This window comes from Sarcophilus harrisii, chromosome 2, assembly GCF_902635505.1.
Source record: "Sarcophilus harrisii chromosome 2, mSarHar1.11, whole genome shotgun sequence".
Classification (NCBI taxonomy): Eukaryota; Metazoa; Chordata; class Mammalia; order Dasyuromorphia; family Dasyuridae; genus Sarcophilus; species Sarcophilus harrisii.
The window spans coordinates 634608539-634628144 of NC_045427.1; the positions used below are offsets into that span (position 1 = coordinate 634608539).

Sequence of the window (19606 nt, forward strand, 5' to 3'; positions counted from 1 at the left end):
TTGGGGGTATAACTACAACACAAAACTTGAATTTTAAAGGCAAACATGAAAATGTGCCACAAATGCACCTGGAGCTCTTTACCCTACACCCTTGCAGGGTGGATAAGATCAATGAAGTGCCTGATAGGATATCAGCCATTCCACAAACTTATGTGAATCTTCTCTATTTTTTCCTCTATTGTACATTGCCATAAATGTTGGAGGTTGCAAATTTAAAAGTGAAAATGAGGTTATTAATAAATTCACAGTTGCCAAAGTTAAAGGCTACAATATTGAGGTACGATTGTAGATAGCTTTAAAGAGTTGCCATGGCTAATATAATCATCACTGGGAAGACAAACTTGTGATAAGCCTCTCTGAACTAATATTTGATTGTCTTTGAATAACACACATGGTATAGCAACAAAACCTGTCACTTTTGGTAAAATTTGCCAGAATATGAACTTTGCTGGCAGAGCCTTAAAATCTAGCCATAATGAGGGTGGAGAATTTTCAAAATGCAATTAAATGATGGAGGTTGAATTGAATAATTTATACAAAGGTCAGAAATTTCAGTGTCTGTTTATATGTTTCAGTCAAATCCTTTTGACTCTCTTCAAATTTTGTTTACTGGTAGATCCTCGTACAAGCTTGTGTTGATTGTACTGGTTCTCTCTGTTCATAGATTTTAACCAAAGACTGGTCATCCGTAACTAAAACAGACCATTGGTTTGTTTGAGTTACAAAGCAAGGTGGTGACCACCTATCAGTCCTTTTAATGCACAGACATATAACAAAAATCTGAAGATGACAAGTAGGTGGTAATGGAAATGATAATCCTTCATGTTGCCATATTTCACTAGCAAAATATGAACATTTGGAGTAATCTTTGTCAACCTTTGTCTGAAAGTGACCGACACACAATGTATTCTAGGTTCACATCGATCCCTGGCTCAACATAGACTACCGATAAACCAAAATTAGATATAAGTATGAATGACTATGTCAGGAGATTTAAAATGTCTGCTTTTTTCTTTTAATTTTCTTGGGAAAATATAGTTAATTAGAAAATGAGAATTCTGCTGACAATGAAAATATTCCAGACAGCTAATAGTCATTTAAAGACTTTAAACATAAATCTTTTAGGGATGCCGATTGTATTTAAACAAAACCTCTACCATTCTTGGTATACATTTTTTTTATGCGCTTTCCCTTTAATTTACTGATAAAAACTACATCAAATTTTTGCTAAAAGAAGATGGAAGCAACTGAATATGTGGGGGGGAAAATATTGGGTTTGTAATTTGAAGACGTGGCTTGTTAGCTATTTCCTTAAAATCTCTGTGATCTTAGTTACCCACCCATTTAGAGGATTTAGGTGATCTCTATAGCTCCTTCCAGCTCCAAAGCTATGGTCCTGAAAGAATAAACTTAGGTTCTCTCATGGGGAAAAAAAAAAGGGTTTCTTGGTTTTATTGAAGAAGTGACAAGGAACTACACATTAATTATCTGGGAAATAAAGAGGCAAACTCAATTTTAACTTAATAGAAGCAGAAGAGGGTGTCACTCTCAGGGCATTTTCCATGGATCCTGGTGGAGTTGTTGACAATAGGGTGCTAGGCATAGGCAGTCGTGGTCCAGGGGTTAGTCAGGAAGACCGAACCTCAGCTACTCGCCTTTCTGGGTAATCCTGGGTAAGTCACTTAACCCCTTTGCCTCAGTTTCCTCATCCGTCCCCGCCTCGGAGGATCCAACGAGAAGTCGGCAAAATGTTGATGTAAGTGCAGGTTACTATCAGACTGGGAAAATGGGAGAGGTTTCCATAGACCCCAGGGGAAACAGCACTCTGGAGGGGTGTGGTCCAGCCCGGGAAGTCAGGTGGCGGGGGTGGGGGAGGGGCCCGCCGCGGGATGCACAGTACACGTGGATGGCCTAGTCCATACCGGGACACAGATCACTGTGTAGAGAACAATGTGGGCCCCGTCATTCGGAGAAGCCCGTCTACACTGCACGTGGGCAATGGCTCCCTCCAAGGGGCACTTCTGGGGGTGGAGAAGCGGGGAAAGGCTTCCCCCTTCCCGTGCCCCGGGCCCAGTCTCTCCCCTAGAAGTCGGGAGAAAATGCTTCGGAAATCCCGAAGCGCTTTAGGAAGCTTTCCCCGGATTGTGGCAGGAGCAGGAAGCCCCGGGTGCAAACGTTCCCCCGACCGCCGCATGCAGCCGCAGGCACTTCTCCAAAGGAAAAAATAAAACTGAAGGGGGTGGGCCGGATGGCCCCGGTCCGCCCTTCCCTCCGGCGCTAGGACCCAGCGCGCCAACACACCCGCCTCGAATGCGGTCTCCGCCTCCGGGCCCCACCTTCCTACGCGGGGGTGGGTGGAGTGGAAAGAGAGCGAAAGAGAGGGAGAGCAAAAGAGGGAGAGGAAGAGGGAGAGAACGCGAGAGAGCAGAGTGACGCATGCGCCTCGGCGTCCAGGGCCGGCCCTACCCCACACCCCCTGTAGGGAGGGGAGCGGAGAGGAGAGGAGGGAGAGGGCCCCCGCGGCCTTCCGCGCAGGCGCATTGGGGCAAGGAAGTGGGCGGGAGCGCGCTCCTCGGCTCACTTCCGCCCGGCCGGGCCCCGGCCCCTCCCTCCCTGGCTTTCCTTCCCCTCCTCTCCCTCCCCGGGCTCCCCGCCCCTTTCCCTCCCGGCCCTGCCCTCCTCGCTGCTCCCTCCTCCTCCTCCCCTCTTCCCTCCCCCATCTCCATCCGGGTCGCTGGCTCTGGCTCGGGACTGGACGGCGGCGGCAGCGGCGGCTACTCTCCTCGCTCTCGCCTCGACTGCTCTGCTCCCGCCGCGCCCCCCGCGCCCGCGCCGCCCCGGAGGGACCTGCGAAAGTTTCCCGGCAGCCGCAGGCGGCGACAGTGACCGCGGAGGCGGCCGCGACGCCGGAGGAGCGGCCTCGGGAGGGGCCGGGCCCCGCGCCCCGGGGCTCCGCTGCCCTCCCTGCGGAGCCCGGTGAGTAAATGCGGCGCCGCCAGGCAGGGAGAGGAGGCCGGCCGGGGGCGGGCGGGGCCGGGCGGGGCGGCGTCTGCTCGCCCCCTTACCGGGTGCGGGTGCCCCTTCCCTCTTGCTCCTTCCCCGCCGGGCCTCGGTTTCCTCCGCTGTAAGATGCGGAACCCTTCTCTGGAGAAAGCCCTTCACTTCTCCGGCTCTACCTGGAAGCCAGGGGGCCCTTCTCTCCCGGTCTGGGACCCTGGAGCGGCTCCGGGGCCGTCTCTGCCTTATCTAGCCCCTCTCGCACTTTCCCCACCGCTCCTGGGGAGGAGGGACCCGGGAGGGAGTGTTTGTGTGGGGGACTCCCCGCTTCCTGCCGCTCTGGGGTCTGTGTCTTGGAGGCAAGCCCCGCCAGCCCCCCCCTTCTGTGAAGTGTTCCTTTGCGCTCTTCTGGACAATGGGGGTCCCTGGGGTCTTTGTGTGGAAGGCGAGTGGTCACGGCCTTTGCCCAGACTCAGTTTCTCCCTCTGTGATGTTCTCCGAGCTCTCCCTTTCCAAGGTTAGCGGTGTTTCCTCCGGTCTCAGTGGAACAGAGGACTTCGAGTGTCCGGCGTCCACTTGGAGAGCCTCTGAGTTTTCCTTGGGGAGGGCGGTGGACTAGGCGATCAAAGGCCCCTCTCGGCCCCAATCCTGGGTGACGGTCCCTGTCCTTTCAGGCAAGTTCTTCAAGTTTCCAGCCTCAGTTTTCACTGGAAATTGAGGGAGTTGCTACATCAATGGTACCAAATCCTGTAGAAACGGGAGTCCATTGCTTAGAAGACCACGAACCAAATATCTACGTGGTGTTTACCGTATTTTCATGTATTTCGTTAAAGCTTCCTAGTTCTGAGTCCGTTTTACCTGCCGCTTGGGCTAGTGAAATCAAGGCAATGTCCGTTTCCAGGCACTTGGAAGCTCCGACCTCACTTTATGTAAGCGAGCCGAACTGAGGGATCTCTGAGGACCTTCCCAGCCCCGAGCCTCCCTTTCCCAGGGGCCTGAGCTGCTGCTTTGTTGGCTGCTCTTCTCTGTTGGCTTGGTCTCCTTTGGTTGGGTGTGTACGGACGCTCCCATCACCCCCACTCCAGGTTTCCCACTTGCTATTCTTTGGGGTTAGAGGCTCAGAGAAGGACAAAAATAGCTGTATTTCACACCTTGATTTGTACTGCAAAAAGAGCATAAAGACATTTGCCACCTTCACTCCCAATTTTTTATTTGAAAATCCATAATCATTCCACAGGTCCCTCTTCCAAATAAAAGAGTAAATATCAAGAAAATTCTGTCTTCATGACTTGTAGGGAGTTCGCTCTAATTCTCCTGAAGGGTCTGTCATAGAGACTCAGCAGAATTTTTACTTGTCATGGACATAGGAAAAATATTTGAAATTTAGTGGGATAGTTGGGAGTAATAGCCCTGACTAAATGCTGACTTTTTGTAAATGGCATGATTTACTAATGCAGTGTCTTTAAGAAATGCTGCCTATTTAGCTGTATTTTTCTCCTAGTTTAAATCTGTCTTTACAGTAACAGGATAATCATCAAACTGGAAAGTTCCAGGGATTTCACCACCAGTGTAAACTATGAATGGCCCTTCCCCCTCTCCAACCCTTGAAAAGTTGGCTATGTTATTTACTTTTTTAGGAAGAGGGAAAAAAATCTATTTTACTAGACAGACATAGACAGGATTAGAAGTTTATTCTTATTGTAGATAGAAAATGTGTATTAGAGTGAATTTAAACTGTACATTTGTAACATTTGTATATTTGTGGTTTATTCTCATTTTAAACTTAACCTTAGAATGAAGTAGAAATACATTTTTAAAAATACTTATTTGAATTTGTCATAAATTTGTGTTTTGATAGGACATTATGATGAGGAGTTTTATTTCTCTATTGCCTTACAAGTAAAATTATTGTGAAAATTGGAAGATTTTTTTTTAAAAATCATGAAATGGTTGAAGTTCTTATAATTATTTCTCTTTCCTTCTTTTGGGCAGAACTTGCTTCATGCAACTGGTGTTGATGTGGACCAGCTTTAATTCTAGTCTCACTGAAAGACATCTTAATAAAGAGTCTTATGTGCTACAGTTGATATTTTCTATAAAGTCACCACATCATATGTATACATTTTCTACAGTGTTTCCTTAACAAATGCTGAAGTTTATTCTAGAAGAGGATTATGTATTAGTTTTGGGCACTTGTTTTTTCCTTTTAGTTATGCTGTTATAACAATTGCAGTAAGATACATAACATATAAAATTTAAAATAACTTGTTATATATATACAGATATATATAAAAATAAGGTTTTATATATATATATATATATGTATAAAGTTAAAAATAATGTGTAGGGAAAATTTATTCTAATAGAAATAATTTTAGAAAATTTCAGAAGCATATAAATAAATATATTAGAGATGCTTATCATGAGTTCCCCTGAATATAGTCTATTAAAAGTAAAGTAAAAACTCCTCAACTGTGTGAAAAACTGTTCTATAAATGTAGAATCAATTATGGTGTATTTGTGATTTTGTAAAGTGTTTCTGAAATATTTTAAAAAAAACATTCAAAATGAATGATATTTTTCTAAGATGTTAGATTTAGTACTCTTTGTGTTGTGAATATATATAAGTATATAGGTATGATAATTGAAAAGGGGTACTGACATAAAATTTCTTTTCATTTCCCCTGACACAGGGACACATTTTACTTCTATATGGAAGAGAGTTTTTAAAATCATTGAATCTGGAAGATCAAAAGAAATACAAGCATGTTGTGCTGGGGAAACGCATCCTTTGGACAGCTAGGTTTGGGTGGAATCGATGAAGAAATTGTACTAGAGCCCAGGAAGAGTGACTTTTTCATAAATAAAAAAGTCCAAGATGTAGGATGTGGACTCAGACATACAGTATTTGTCCTAGATGATGGGACAGTATATACTTGTGGATGTAATGATCTAGGACAATTGGGTCATGAAAAATCCAGGAAGAAGCCAGGTAAGTTAACTTTCTAGTTTGCTTGTCCTATTCAAGATATGTTTTAACATTCAGTAATAATTGCTTAGTTTTCGAAACAGTATAATTTTTTTCTTGTCAAACTGGCATCTTTGATCAAAGGTTTTAAAATCTGCCCAAATTATAGTTTCTAGTTAAATTTTCCTTTTGGAATAAAGAACAAACAGTTATAAAGCTAAGCAGGAATTGAAAGTTGAATTGGGAATGCCAATGTGTGGCTTTCTGAGTATCTCAGATGTGTCTGTTTTTGCTCTTACAAGTGACTTAAATGGCACTAGGGAAGTTTTAATTTTATAGCAAAATTTAAGTGACAAAAAGGGGGGGAGGGCAATATTCTGGGTATAATATGATCACTTTTAGAATGCCACAAATTTTTGTCATTTTCTACCTGCCTAGCTATATGCAGGTATACTTTCTTAGGTATTGTACTGAACAGCCAATAATACTTTGTCTTAAGCTTTACATTTTAATATTAAAATGTTTCATAATTCTTTGCCATATATGTAATGTGGCTTTTTTTCTTAGCATCTTGAATGTATACTTTTATTTTGTTCATTTGAAATATGAATTTTAATCTTAATTTCTTGTTAAAGAACTGATTGAGGTTGTATAAAGTGTCTCCATGTGGCAAAGTGGAAATGACTTTTAGGCTAATGAACATCTAGACAAGTTTTGCCTTATTTCATATTTTGATTCTTTTAATAAATATACTTCATAGTACAATATCACTAAATTCAGCAAAATTCTCTGTTTTTCATACTCTTCTTCCCCATGAATTAACTTACGAATGGAAACAAAATGATTGTTGTAAAATAGGAAAGAATGTTTACTTTTCAAGTAATTCCTATATAGTTGTGCAGATTTGTGATTTGTGTTCACCTTCTAACTTTAATACCTTCTTAATGACATGAATATTTCCCTTGGCAGTCATTTTAATTAACTGACCTCATTATTTAAGCAATTCATATTATTTAGTCTATTTTTGAGAGCTATTAATAGCATAAAATGTTATGGCCTTAAATTAAGAGATCTTTTCTCTTTTGTTACATCTGTATTACTTCACCATCTTTACTTTGTATATAAGGTTTTTAAAAACCTTTTTGTGATTGCCATTTTACTATCATTTTTCTCTTTAGTTTTATTTTGTGAGTTTTTCTAAATCATAGAAAAGTAAATACAATGTATAGCAACTACAAGATTGAAGTTGTTTGCCACCTGTAATTTAATACTTAAAAATATTTTATGGAATCCTGTCATATTTCTTTAAACTTTAGCATCAAAGTGACCATATAGATAAAAATGAATAAGTTCCCATTCATTAATCTACTATTGCCTTTGCTTCAGACAGAAATAAATCTTTTTTTTTTTTTCCTTTTGCTTTGTCTTAACTAGTTTTATGGTACTGTTTTAATGATACAAGCATCCTTTTTGTTTGTGTACATATATATGTATGTGTGTGTTTGTGTGTGTGTGTATATTCTAGCATCCTTCTGTTTCTGTTATTTCTTGGGAGTTTTACATGAAACAGAAATGGAATTTGGGGAGAACAGAATTTGCCCACATTGTCATTAGGGCTTATGAAGATTGATTTTGGAAGACAAAACTTTCTAAAATATATTGAATGTTGTGCTTAGTGTTAATTCTGAAATACTTATGTGGGGCTCTGTGACACTGGAGAACTCATAAAGATCTTGAGTGTTCTTTATGGTCATGCTGACATTGTGATGAAGGCATTGTGACGTCAGAATCACATTCAACACTAAGAAGGGTCATTTATAGGGTTGAAATGTCATTTTATAATATTGAAGGTAGAGAAATGGGTTTCCCTACTCTTTGATACTCAACATTGCACCCCAATAATATACCTGGGGAACTTGTTTCCTTCCCATATGCACCTTAGACTATGAAAGATATAAAAGAAGAAAGTACATATATATGTACTTTTTATATTTGGGGTGGGAAGATTCATATATGAAACAAACCATTTAGGGTTTTTTTTTTTTTTTTTTTTTTTGCTGAGACAATGGGGTTGTGACTTGCCCAAGATCATATCATCTAGGAAGTGTTAAGTGTCTGAGCTCAGATTTGAACTCAGGTCCTCCTGATTTCAGGGCTGGTGCTCTATCCACTGGGCCACCTCGCTGCCCCCAAAACCATTTAGTTTTAAGGCAACTTATCTAAGCAGCTAAGTTGAAGAAGCTGTAATAATGGATTTGGGAATTCTTCTTCCCCCTAAACTATCTCCTCTCTCTCCTTCCTATTACTGTCAAGTACAATACTACCCTCTGTGTCTCAGTCAGACTTACAACCTAGGGATCAATCCTTGATTGCTCACGGTCTCTCTTACCCCTGCAAATCTTGTTAGAGCCTGTCATTTTCACCTTTGTGCCATCTCTCAAACCTGCCTCCTTCTCTGTTACAGATCCCACCCTGGGACAGACCCTTATCATCTCACACCTGGACTATTATAAAAGGGGCTTTTGGCTCTGGCTACTTCAAGTTTTTCCCCACTATAATCCATCTTCTATTAAATCACTGAAGTGATTCCTCTTAAATCATAGGTTTGATCATATGGCTCCTTACTACTTCCGGAATCAAAACCAAAATGTGCTGTTTTTCATTCAAAGCTTTTCATAACCTAACTCCCTTCTGCCTTTCCTTTTCACTTACTGTATTCTTGATACATATACTTTGTTCCAGTAATACTGGACTCCTGGTTGTTACACGAACACAGCATTCCACCTCTTGGTTGTATACATTGACTTTGGATGTCTCCATACCTGGAATATTCCCTCTTCATCTCCATGTGCTGACCTCCTTTAAATCACAACTAAAACCCCATCTTTTATAACAATTCCTCTTAATTCTAGTGCTTTCTTAGTTATTTCCTATTTATTTTGTATGTAGCTTGTTATGTTTATATTTGTTTGCAAATTGTTTCTCCCATTAGATTTCAGGTTTCTTGAGAGCAGGAACTGCCTTTGCTGCTTTTTGTGTCCCCAGCACTTAGCATAGTGCCTGGTACTTAATAAAGGTTTATTGATTTACCAAGTTGGAGTTATATTGAGGAGCTTACAGACTGCCAGAAAATACAAATGAAATAGGACTAACTAAGTTTGTAGAATGTGGTAGAAAACTCAAATGAAACTTTACCATAAAGAGTTGGACTCAGTGGGAGTTGGGTTACAAGCAACATTGATTAGAATTAGAATAAAATAGAGCAAAATCTGTTTTCTGTAAGAAGGATAGTTGCTATAATGACTTCTTCAGTGTCCCCTCACTATATTACCTCCCAATTTCTATTTTAATGTGCTTGGGTGAAAAAACACCCAAAAAAACCCAGAACATTTTGGATTGTTTTTAAGCAAGCATGTGGTGTATTCAGTTGTCAGTGTTCAGTCAGAACATCAGTACATTCAAATGGGCCAAGCATTATCATTAAAAAAAAGGTGTAGTTGCTTCTAGAATTTTTATAGGAAGATGAGCAGACTAGATTTCATTTGGGATGTTGCATGATCTTTTAACAACTGAAATTTTTTCTCCACTGTAAGAAACCTGCATTCTTAAGACAAAATATTCTTGTGGCAGTGCTATATGGCTGTTAATCTTGAAACATAACTTTAGAAAAATCTGAGTTGTGGATAATATAGAATGCTTCAGAAGCAGACTCGGAAGGTGTAGAGAGGCTGCGGTGTGTTTCTAGGGAGGCTCCACATCAGTGACTCATTGATGTAGGCACTCCTTCCATTGCTGCATATTGCCTATCATCCATACCTTCTCATCCTAGTCACAGCTTCTCCAAGCTTTACCATAAAATTTCTTTAGGGATCCACCCATGGTGCTGGGGGTCAGGAGCCTTTCTTTATCCTCTTGACATGTGGATATAATTGAAACACATGGCTATCAGTTTTCTCTGATTTGTTGTTTGTTATTTGTTTCTCACTTTGTTATTTGTTATTTGATCTCACTTTTCTAGTCATATTTCTCTGATTATGTATTTTGTGTCATTTCAGTTTTTTGCCGATAGATACTATGTTCTACTCACTGTCTCTGTTTCTCCCTGTTGCCCTTTGAATGACTTTAAACTAATTCTTTTGAGGCTATGATAATACATGACTCACAGCTTCAGCAGAAAACTTCTGAGATTAAAAAATGGGCCATTGTTTCAGGGAGAAGTTTGAGATTGTTGAAAGCTGGCTACAGTTTCCTTAATGCTGTCCAACTCACCTCTTCTGTTTTGGCCTAATTCATTGTCCATTCTCAGTGTCTATCCAAGGTGTTTGCTCTGGAATGGTACCATAGATTTTGTACACAATTTTATGTCATAGTCCAGACAACAAACTTGTGAATAGTTGGACTAAATTCTTTTGGATGATTAAGGATTTCATTAAGGAATTTTTGTTAAATCACTTTAATTGTATCCAACTCTTTATGACCCCATTTGTGGGGTTTTTTTTTTTGGCAAGACACTAGAGGAGGCTGCCATTTTACAGATGAAGAAACTGAGATAAATAGGATTACGTGATTTGTTCAGGATTACACACCTAGTAAGTATCTGAAGCCTGAATTGAAGTCAAAAAGATGACTCTTCCCTGACTTTAGCCTTAGTGCTCTATTTACTGTAATGTCTAGGAGGTTCTGTTGTATTTTAGATCTTAATACAATAAATTTTAAAATTTATTTTGCAAATAAAAACATCTGAACAGATTTCTCCACTGTGGGGAATTCCTTTTCTAGTTAAATCCTTTGCTGGAAATCCTTCATGATGGTGGTGAGCTTTTGTCTCTTTTTATACTTTGCTTGATCATAATCAGAGGGTCATGAAACAAAATTCTCTTTGTTATTGCAGCTTTTAAGAAATCTGATTTTAATATTTCTGTGTTATGATGGAAGGGACATTTTGCCTTATAGCTAGTTCATATTTCTGTAAGTACTTCAACATTTTCAAAGGCTTTTTTTTTCTCTGAGGCCATTGGGATTAAGTGACTTTCCCAGGGTCACATAGCTAGGAAGTGTTAAATGTCCGAGAACAGATTTGAACTCAGGTCCTTCTGACTTAAGAGGTGGTGCTTTATCCCCTGGACCATCTAGCTGCTCCTTTCAAAGACATTTTAAAATATTATCTCTCTTAATCTTCACAGCAACCTTATGATAGATACATTCTACAATTATCTCTATTTTATAGATGAACAAACTGAGGCAGAGAATGATTAAATAATTTGACTAGGATCATACAGCTAGTAATGGTCAGAAATTGTATTTAACTCTGATTTTGACTCCATCTCCTGTACCACCTAGCTGCCTCATCAGATGCTTTTTTATACTAAAGAAACAGTAAACTTACTTGGATATTGTATCTCTTTGTTTTTCTTTGGTTTTGTGGTTAAAAAGATAAACAGTATCAAAGATTTATATGACTGGAAAAGGAAGTGAGTTGGTTACATAGTGACAATGAAGGTGGAAACATGAATAGACAAAGTGTCCCACTGATAGCTATGAACTATAAGAAGCACAGCACAATTTTCCCCATGTTGGATAGTTTTGTGAAGCTGCTTGGGCAAGACTTGTACAGGACCCCTAGTCATGAATGAAATGTGATTTGTGCTAATAGAAGAAACCCCACTCACATTATTGGATCTAGTTTATTGTAGAAGTACAAAGAAGTGTCATATTTGAGAAAAAATAATTGTTTAAGAAATCATTTGAGTTAATTCCTCTCCATGTCCTTATTCACAGCAGCAATTGCTCAGTGATGAATTTTTTTGCCTTGGTATTTATGTTGGTAAGACACTGATGATCTTTGAATGAACAAATTTTATTCATTCACAGTTTTATAAACAATTGCAATTACTATTGGAATATCTCTAGGGAAAAATCAGATTCAGTTAGAGTACCCTAATTTCCCAATCATTCCATATCTTTTTCATCTGACCAAAATGAAACAAGACTGTTAAAAGTAAGAGATTGAGTTCTTATCATCTAGATAGCCCAGTATATTGCACATAATTCTCTAGGAAGAGAAGAGTGTGGGAAATATGAATTTTTTTTTTAAAGCAATTAATGAAAAAATTATGTTATCTAGAGCAGGGCTTCTTAAATTTTTTCCACTTGTGACCAGTTTTTACCTAAGAAATTTTTACATAACCCTGGGTATATAAGTAGTAAAATAGGTATACAAATCAAATATTTATTGAAAATAAATCATGAAGAAATTTATTTTAAAACACTTCTTTGGTATACATAAAATTTTACCATTTATTAAAGAGGTAAGCAAATTTTCATGCTAATGAAATTTGCTTGTTTATTTTTACATAAAAGATGAAATCTTGACAGAATATTTGATACTTTTTATTATTGCCTTTTTTTTTTTTGCAGAACCCCATATAGTTGCCCCAATATGTGGTTATGATCCATACTTTTGATCTAGAGCAGAGATTCATCAGAAATCTCAGTAGTAAATAAGAACTGCAATGTCCAGAGTTAAAAAAAAAATCTTCATAATGGAAAGGAACAGAGAGATGTCTTTTAGCTGTGTAATAATACTTCACATAGGGTCCTACATTTGAAAAAATTCCAAAAGCATTAACAACTCATGGTTCCTTACACAAAGCATGTGACAAAAATAACAGTAATTTTTCTTATTTTAGGGAACATTTACAGAGAAATGGAATCACAAATTATTAAGTGTAAGCCTGTCATGTATGTCATGACTGGTAGTGAACAAGTGATGAAACCTAAGACCTTGAGCCTACTAGCCTCTTACTTTAATCACTAAATTATATGCTTGTTTAGAATTTAAGTTCATATCTCCTGTTTGAGTTAGAGCAAATTCTGGGTCAGATATCCTGCCATCTTCCTGGTTATTAATAGAATTGTTATTTTGCATGTATATAATACTAAGGTTTACTTTCTGATATCAGGTTACCTTGGGAAACCCTGGGAGATATAGAATCCACAATAGAATCTAGCTCTGGAAGAAACCCCAGAGATCATCAAGTCTAATCTCCTCGTTTTACAGATGAGGAATTTAAGACCCAGAGCGTAAAGTAACTTGTACAAGATGGCATCAGATGAGTGATTTGAAACCAACTTCTGTAACACTCCAATCTTTGCATTCTTTTTCAATAAACTTTTCCACTCTGTAATGTTCCTCTTTTCCAAATACTGGTAATACAATGACTACCTGATATTCTTGGATTGGTATTGGTTACTTTTAGAATTTGAGTAATTATATAGTGCCACAGTGATTTGCACATCTGGAGCTCTTTTGGTGATGTACAGTTGCTTTTTTTGGGTTTTCTCATTTAAAACATTTAAACTGTCCTAGCATAGAAATCTTAGACAAAAGCTCTAAGGGGCCTCCAGAGTCATGTTGACTTTACTGCCAAAGATCTCAGTATTCTGTTTCAGTGTCCATATATTTTTAACCCAATTGAAAGAATGAAAGGTACCATTCCTAAAGGAATAGGAAGCATATGCACAATTTGGACAGTAAGCAAGAATTCCTACATTGCAAATCCAGGTTGGTTTCTGTTGAAAGAAAGTGACCTGCTTGAGTTTTTGTTCTTTCCAAAATGGATCCTTCTCCATGCCTCTGGGACTTGCTGTAACTAATAAAAGTAGTGCAGTTTATTAGGACAAAATTTAAAAAGATACTTTCCATATACTTCGTATTTAATGATGTCCAATTTGATGGTTTTTTCCCTCTATAAAATATTTCTTTAAAGAAGTAACAAATTAAGAGGGAAGGGTATGAATTTCAGAGGTAGTAGATATTAAAGTGATTATAGGATAGATATTTCAAGCAGCTATCTCTTGAATTCATCAGAGTCTTGAAACATATTCTAAAGAAAAGCTATAGTCTTGTGGAATTTACAGTTTAATAGAAATAATAATATTGTCTACAGAAATATAATTACAAAAGCACATAATTGGGGATATGTGGATAACTTGAAAAATATGAGTTATGTTAATGAAGGAAAATTTCTGCAGAGACTTTATTTTGGATTTTTAAAATCCAAATTCAAATCTTTTAAAAGTCATTTTTAAAAGAATTAAGAAAGAAATCCAATTTCATATTGAATTTTGATGGTATCTTGCAGGTAGCATATATATGTGTATATGCCTGATGTATGAGTATATGAAGAATATATAAAATTATATAATGAAAATTTTGGAAATTACAAAAATAATTATTTGGATAAGAATTTTTATTTCCATATAATTTTTCTTCCATTTCTGTCATGGTAAAATGTTGGAATCCTTACAAAGTGCTAATTTAGCCTGGTACTTAGCAAATCCTCTAGCTCACTAATGTATTTAAGTACTCATTGGAGTTCACAGGCTTGGGAGGAGATTTCAGGGTTTAGTATAAGATATCCAAATTCACACCTCCCTTAATCTGTGCCTCCAGAAGGAGGAGTCAACCTTTGGGAGATCATATATAAGAAGTGGGACAGAGGCTCAGTCAAGAGTTCAGCTGAAAAGATTGAGAAGGGAGCGTCAGTTCAGTTCAGCAGAAGCCCTCTCTCGGAAGCTAGTCAGATCCATTCCATCTTCCACCTTTGTGCTGGCTGGAGGCAGAAGAAAGCAGAGGCAAAGGACAACTGCAAGAGCTCTTGGGACCAAGCAGAAAGATAGGCCTCTAAGAAAAACTAACTGGGCTATTTTGGAGGAAGCAAAAGATCTGAACTTTTAACACCTGGCTGCATTGGGGTGATTATTGATCTGAACTGATAATTAGGGCTACCTCCAGAAACCTGCTCCCACAGAGAGAACGATTATATTATATTAAAGAAGAAAAACATCACAGTAAAAATGTTATGGGACTCTTTAGCTTACTTCTCTTTGAATTTAAAAGAAAGAGAAGGTGACTGGGGTAGCTAGGTGATGCGGTGGAGAGAGCACTAGTCCTGAATTCAGGAGGACCTGATTTCAAATTTGGAGGAAGACACTTAACACTTCCTAGCTATGTGACTTTGGACAAGACACTTAACCCCGGTTGCCTCAGAAAAAAAAAGAAAGAAAGAAAAGAAAGAGAAGGTGGCTTACCCCAAAGATATTAGATGGTATTTTGCATACACTGGAACTTTTAAATAGCTGCTTTCTTCACCAAATTGGTTCTGTCACTTACTTGAGTATTGGAATTTGTGCAATAGTGTTCTTTTTTGTTGTACTTTCAATTCTGAAGCTTCTAAGAGTATCCCTAAAAACAATGAAATACACAAAGGTTATAGCTCTTAAAGAGCATATATTAATAGCTGAGATAATATAATAGCCATTTGTTTGGAAGGTTCAGTTGTTTGAAGGATCATGCAAGCCCATCATGAAACTGAATCAGTCATGCTGCAAGCAAAGACTTCTAGAGGCATCTGGAAGCTGGAGGGGTTATTATTTAGTCCTGTATAATATGATGTGAGCTTTGGTGAGGTAGAAAAACAACTACTAAACATTGCTGTGAAGGCAAAACATTTGTCGTTGATGAAAGAAGACAAAGACTGGAATATTGAAGTTTGGGAAATAGTAATTCTTACTGATGAAACACTTTGTTTCAAGGCTGTAGTAGAACCATTGTCAGAAAAAGTTCAGATGAGTCTTTTCCTGGCCTCTTTATCACAATGTAAAATATCTATCAGAAAAGATTTGGGGAGTTTTTTTATTTCCAGTGGTTCTGGAAATCTTGATCTCAATTGAAGGACTAATGAACTTAGAAGTCAGATTGTTTCAGAATCACAAAAATTCCCAAAGAGAAATAGATTATTGCAACAAAATCTTACACCATGCCATAAATTGTAAAAACTAGAAATTATCAAAGAGACAAAGTAAACATACTTTCAAATAAACTGGGAATTCATGTGGTTTAAATTTCTTTAAAACCTATGGTCTAGGAGCAGCTAAGTGGCACAGTACATAGAGGTGGCCTGAAGTCAGGAGGACCTGAGATCAGATTTAGCTGCAGACACTTAATACTTCCAAGGTGTATGAGTGACCCTGGGCAAGTAACCCCAATTGCCTCAACAAACAAACAAAATACCTATGGTGTAAAAGTGAAAGCTGGACTTTGGGGGGAAAAAAGGTCTTCTTGTCAAAGTATGCTTAATGTCCAGGGTAAAATATCATTGTCAACAGACAATCTTAACTTCACCAAACTTATGTGAAAAATTAATTATAAGAGAATGAACGTTCCTGTGAAACCCAAAGAGTTCACAATCAAATATGTTTCCTTTTTTATAGCCATAAGACAAAAGGAGGAGGAGGTACCAGGAATCTCCACCTAAAGGGGCTTGTCCTGGGAGGGGGATGGGTAGAGAAAGGTGCAGTCAAGCTCCGGAGGACTGAATCCTCTAAAGTCACATTCTTTTTCCTTGGGAACTGCTAGACTATGAAGATAGGAGCCTCTCCTGATCTCCAAGGGTTGCAAGCACACAAGCAGTTTCTCAGCCCATCTTGACTCTCAAGGACACTCAGGGAGCCCAGTTTGGGATGTAGGGAACACAGTTATGTCAGCTCAGAGTAGGACTTCATCCTTGACACATTGAAGCCCTTCTGCCTGTTCTGGGACCAGTGTCTGGAAAATATGATGCCTCAAGAAGACAACTTCAGGGAATTCCTTAACATCCCTTTACAGAGAATTAAAGAATTTTTCCAAATGTAATGCCATATTATGTAAAACCCAGGGACAGCCAGGTGGCACAGGAGATAGGAGGGACTGGGCCTAGAGTCAGGAAGGCTTGAATTAAAATTTGACCTCTGACATTTACTAACTTTGTGACCTTAGGAAAGTCACTTAACCACTATAAACCTTAGCTTTTATCCTATGATAAAGATAGAGCTCTTCTCAAAGTTGTTATGAAGATCAAATGAGATAATATTCGTAAAGTTCCTGGAATATCATGGGTATTATATAAATGTTTATCATAAATAATTGCCGCAAAACAATTAAAGTTTTTCTAAGATGTAAAAACTAAGTTTTATTATTGAAGTCAGTAAGCTTATCTTTGTCCCAATTTTTACACAGTTACATACCATATATGTACCTTAGTTTTGTGCATTTATTGATGTTTTGTAGTTCACTTAGCAAATTAACAATGAATTTCTTCTGTGAATCAGACTTCATAAAAATGAAGAAAATAAGAATTCTTTATCTCTTAAGCCTACAGTACAGTTTTGCCTATTGGGAAATGGAGTACTATAGAGGAAATAGTATGTATAAAGATGAAAGGAATAGGATATTCTTGGGAAGTCCAGAATATGACATATGTATAAGGAGTATTGTGATATAACTGGAAAGGTTCATTGGGGCTAGCTAATGAAGATCCTTGAAAATCAAAGTCATCAAGGACTGTGAATTTTATTCATTTGACAGTGGAAAGGTTTTGAAAGGTTTTTGAACTACGAAGTAAAGATGATTCTGATTTCAAATTAGGAGATGAGGATGTTGATAACTATTGACAGGAATAGTCAAGTTCATAGACTTATAAGGTATTAGAGTTAAAAGGTACTTTGAAATGATGACAAAGTGGAGACACTAGAAGTAGAGCTGGTTTACTCAACGTTAAACAGGTGAGTGCAGTTAGAATTAGAAGCTTGCTCTCTGGATATCCCATACAGTGTCTTCCAAATTGTTCCTGTAGTAGAATTATAGGATCTTAGATTTGGAGCTGGAAGAGATCTCAGGATATCCAGTACAATCCTTTCTTATCTTAAAAAATATTCAATTTTATTTTCAGTTTTGAATTCTCCTTTGTTTTATCCTTTCCTATCTACTAAAAAGTCAAGAAAAAAAATCCATTAGGAATACATATTCTCATGCAAAGCAGATTTACACGTTATAAATATCCAAAAAGTAAAAATAAAAACAACAGAAAATAAAATCTATTTCATTCTGCTGTCTGAGTTCATTAGCTCTTAATCTCTAGATAGAGAGCATGTTTCATTCTAAATTCTTTGGAACTGTTTTGCTCATTTTTGTTGCACAGTTTTTGCAATATTGTTATTATTTTATAAATTATTTTTTTGCTTTTGCTCACTTCAGTTTGCATCAGTCAGTATAAGTGTTTCCAAATTTTTTTGAAACCATCTCCATCATTACTTACAACCCTGTAGTATTCTATCACCTGCATATATAATAACTTGTTTAGCTATTCCCTGATTGATGGAATTTTCTTCAATTTCTAATTCTTTAACACCTCAAAAAGAGTTGTAGACTATTTTTTCTTTAACTTTTTTTTTTTTTTTTAAACAAAGATCTCTTTGGGAGTATTTTGTTATTCTTTATTCTCAAAGAGGACCACAATGACATCAGTATGTTAGAATCAAGTTACAGTGAGTCTGACTGTGACCTACCAGACCAATGTGAGCTCAGAATATTCTGCCACAAGTTGGGCACAAATAGTCCCTGTGAACATTTGGGGCGGATTCTCTAACTTTGCACATCTCACATTTCTTTTGGGCTAATTCAATCCTACTTTGTTCATAGAGCACAGCACCTTCTCTGATGAAGGCATGCCATGTTGGGCAGTCCTGTGCCAGTCTCCCATGTTATAAAATCAATTCTAAAATTCTTAAGAGATACTTTAAAAGTGTCCTCTTATCACTTCTTCTGACAGCTTGTGAACATTTGCTCAGTATGAATTCTCCATAAAATTGTCTTTTTGCCAAGCTTATATTTGGTATTTGTACATTGTGGCTAGCCCAGAGGAATTTGCTCTCTGTAGTAGTACAAGAATGCTTGTCAGTTAAGTTCAAGAAAGGACTGAAGTGTTTGGTAATTTAACATGCTAGGTGATTTCTAAGACAGTTCAATGGAAATGATTCAGTTTCTTGGTACGGTTCTGGCATACTGTTCAGATTTCACAGTATACAACAGTGAGATCAACACAATACCTCTTTTCTCCTACTCTTTCCTTTGGAGCCTTCCAAACACTGAGCTAGCTCAGGTAATGTGTATTTCAAGCTTATTATCAAAGTGGACATCCCTGGAAAGTATACTGCCAAAGTAAGTGAACTTATCCACATTATTCAAAACAACTTTTCCATTTGCTGTAATGAATGGCTCCATATATGGATAATGTGGTCCTGATCGATGGGAGTACCTTTGTTTTCTTGGGATTAATTATTAATCTAAAATCATCACAATTAACAGAGAATCAATTAATACTTTATTGCATCTTAGCTTCAGAGGCAGCCTTGAGTGCACAATCATCTGCAAACAAAAAATCATTCACCAACAAATGCACCACTTTAGTTTTTTGCTTGTAGGTTTTTCAAGTTGAAGAATTTACCATCAGTGCCATAGCTGACCTTGATAGTCATGAATGTCCTCATTGAAGGTGGTTGACAACATGGCTGAAAATAATCATGCTAAAAAAGTCGTGGGAGCAATCAACATAGCCTTATTTCACTGCACTGGTGATTGGGAAAGCTTGAGGGCCTCTTCCATTGTCCAGTACTCAGGCAAACATGCCATTGGGAAACATGTACAATACTGATAAACTTTTCTGGGCAACCAAATTTTGATAGAATTTTCCATAAGCCCTCATAACTGACAGTATCGAAGACTTTGGTCAGATCTACAAATGTTGTATACAGACCTCTGTT

The 19606-nt window shown here is 38.0% G+C and overlaps 1 protein-coding gene across 4 annotated transcripts in view; it reads left to right on the forward strand.

Annotated features, from left to right (window-relative positions):
* The first annotated feature begins 2686 nt into the window (after positions 1 to 2686).
* The window catches only part of HERC4 (HECT and RLD domain containing E3 ubiquitin protein ligase 4), an 85179-nt gene continuing 68259 nt past the window's right edge, over positions 2687 to 19606 (forward strand). For 2 of the 4 annotated variants that reach the window (XM_031956886.1, XM_031956887.1), the window contains exons 1-2: positions 2691 to 2976; positions 5691 to 5989. In XM_031956886.1, coding sequence (XP_031812746.1) covers positions 5764 to 5989 — 226 coding nt within the window. In that variant the 5' untranslated portion in view covers positions 2691 to 2976; positions 5691 to 5763. Of the gene's footprint in view, positions 2977 to 5690; positions 5990 to 19606 lie in introns of all 4 variants that reach the window. The other 2 variants (XR_004232591.1, XM_031956885.1) reach the window with 2 other exon arrangements.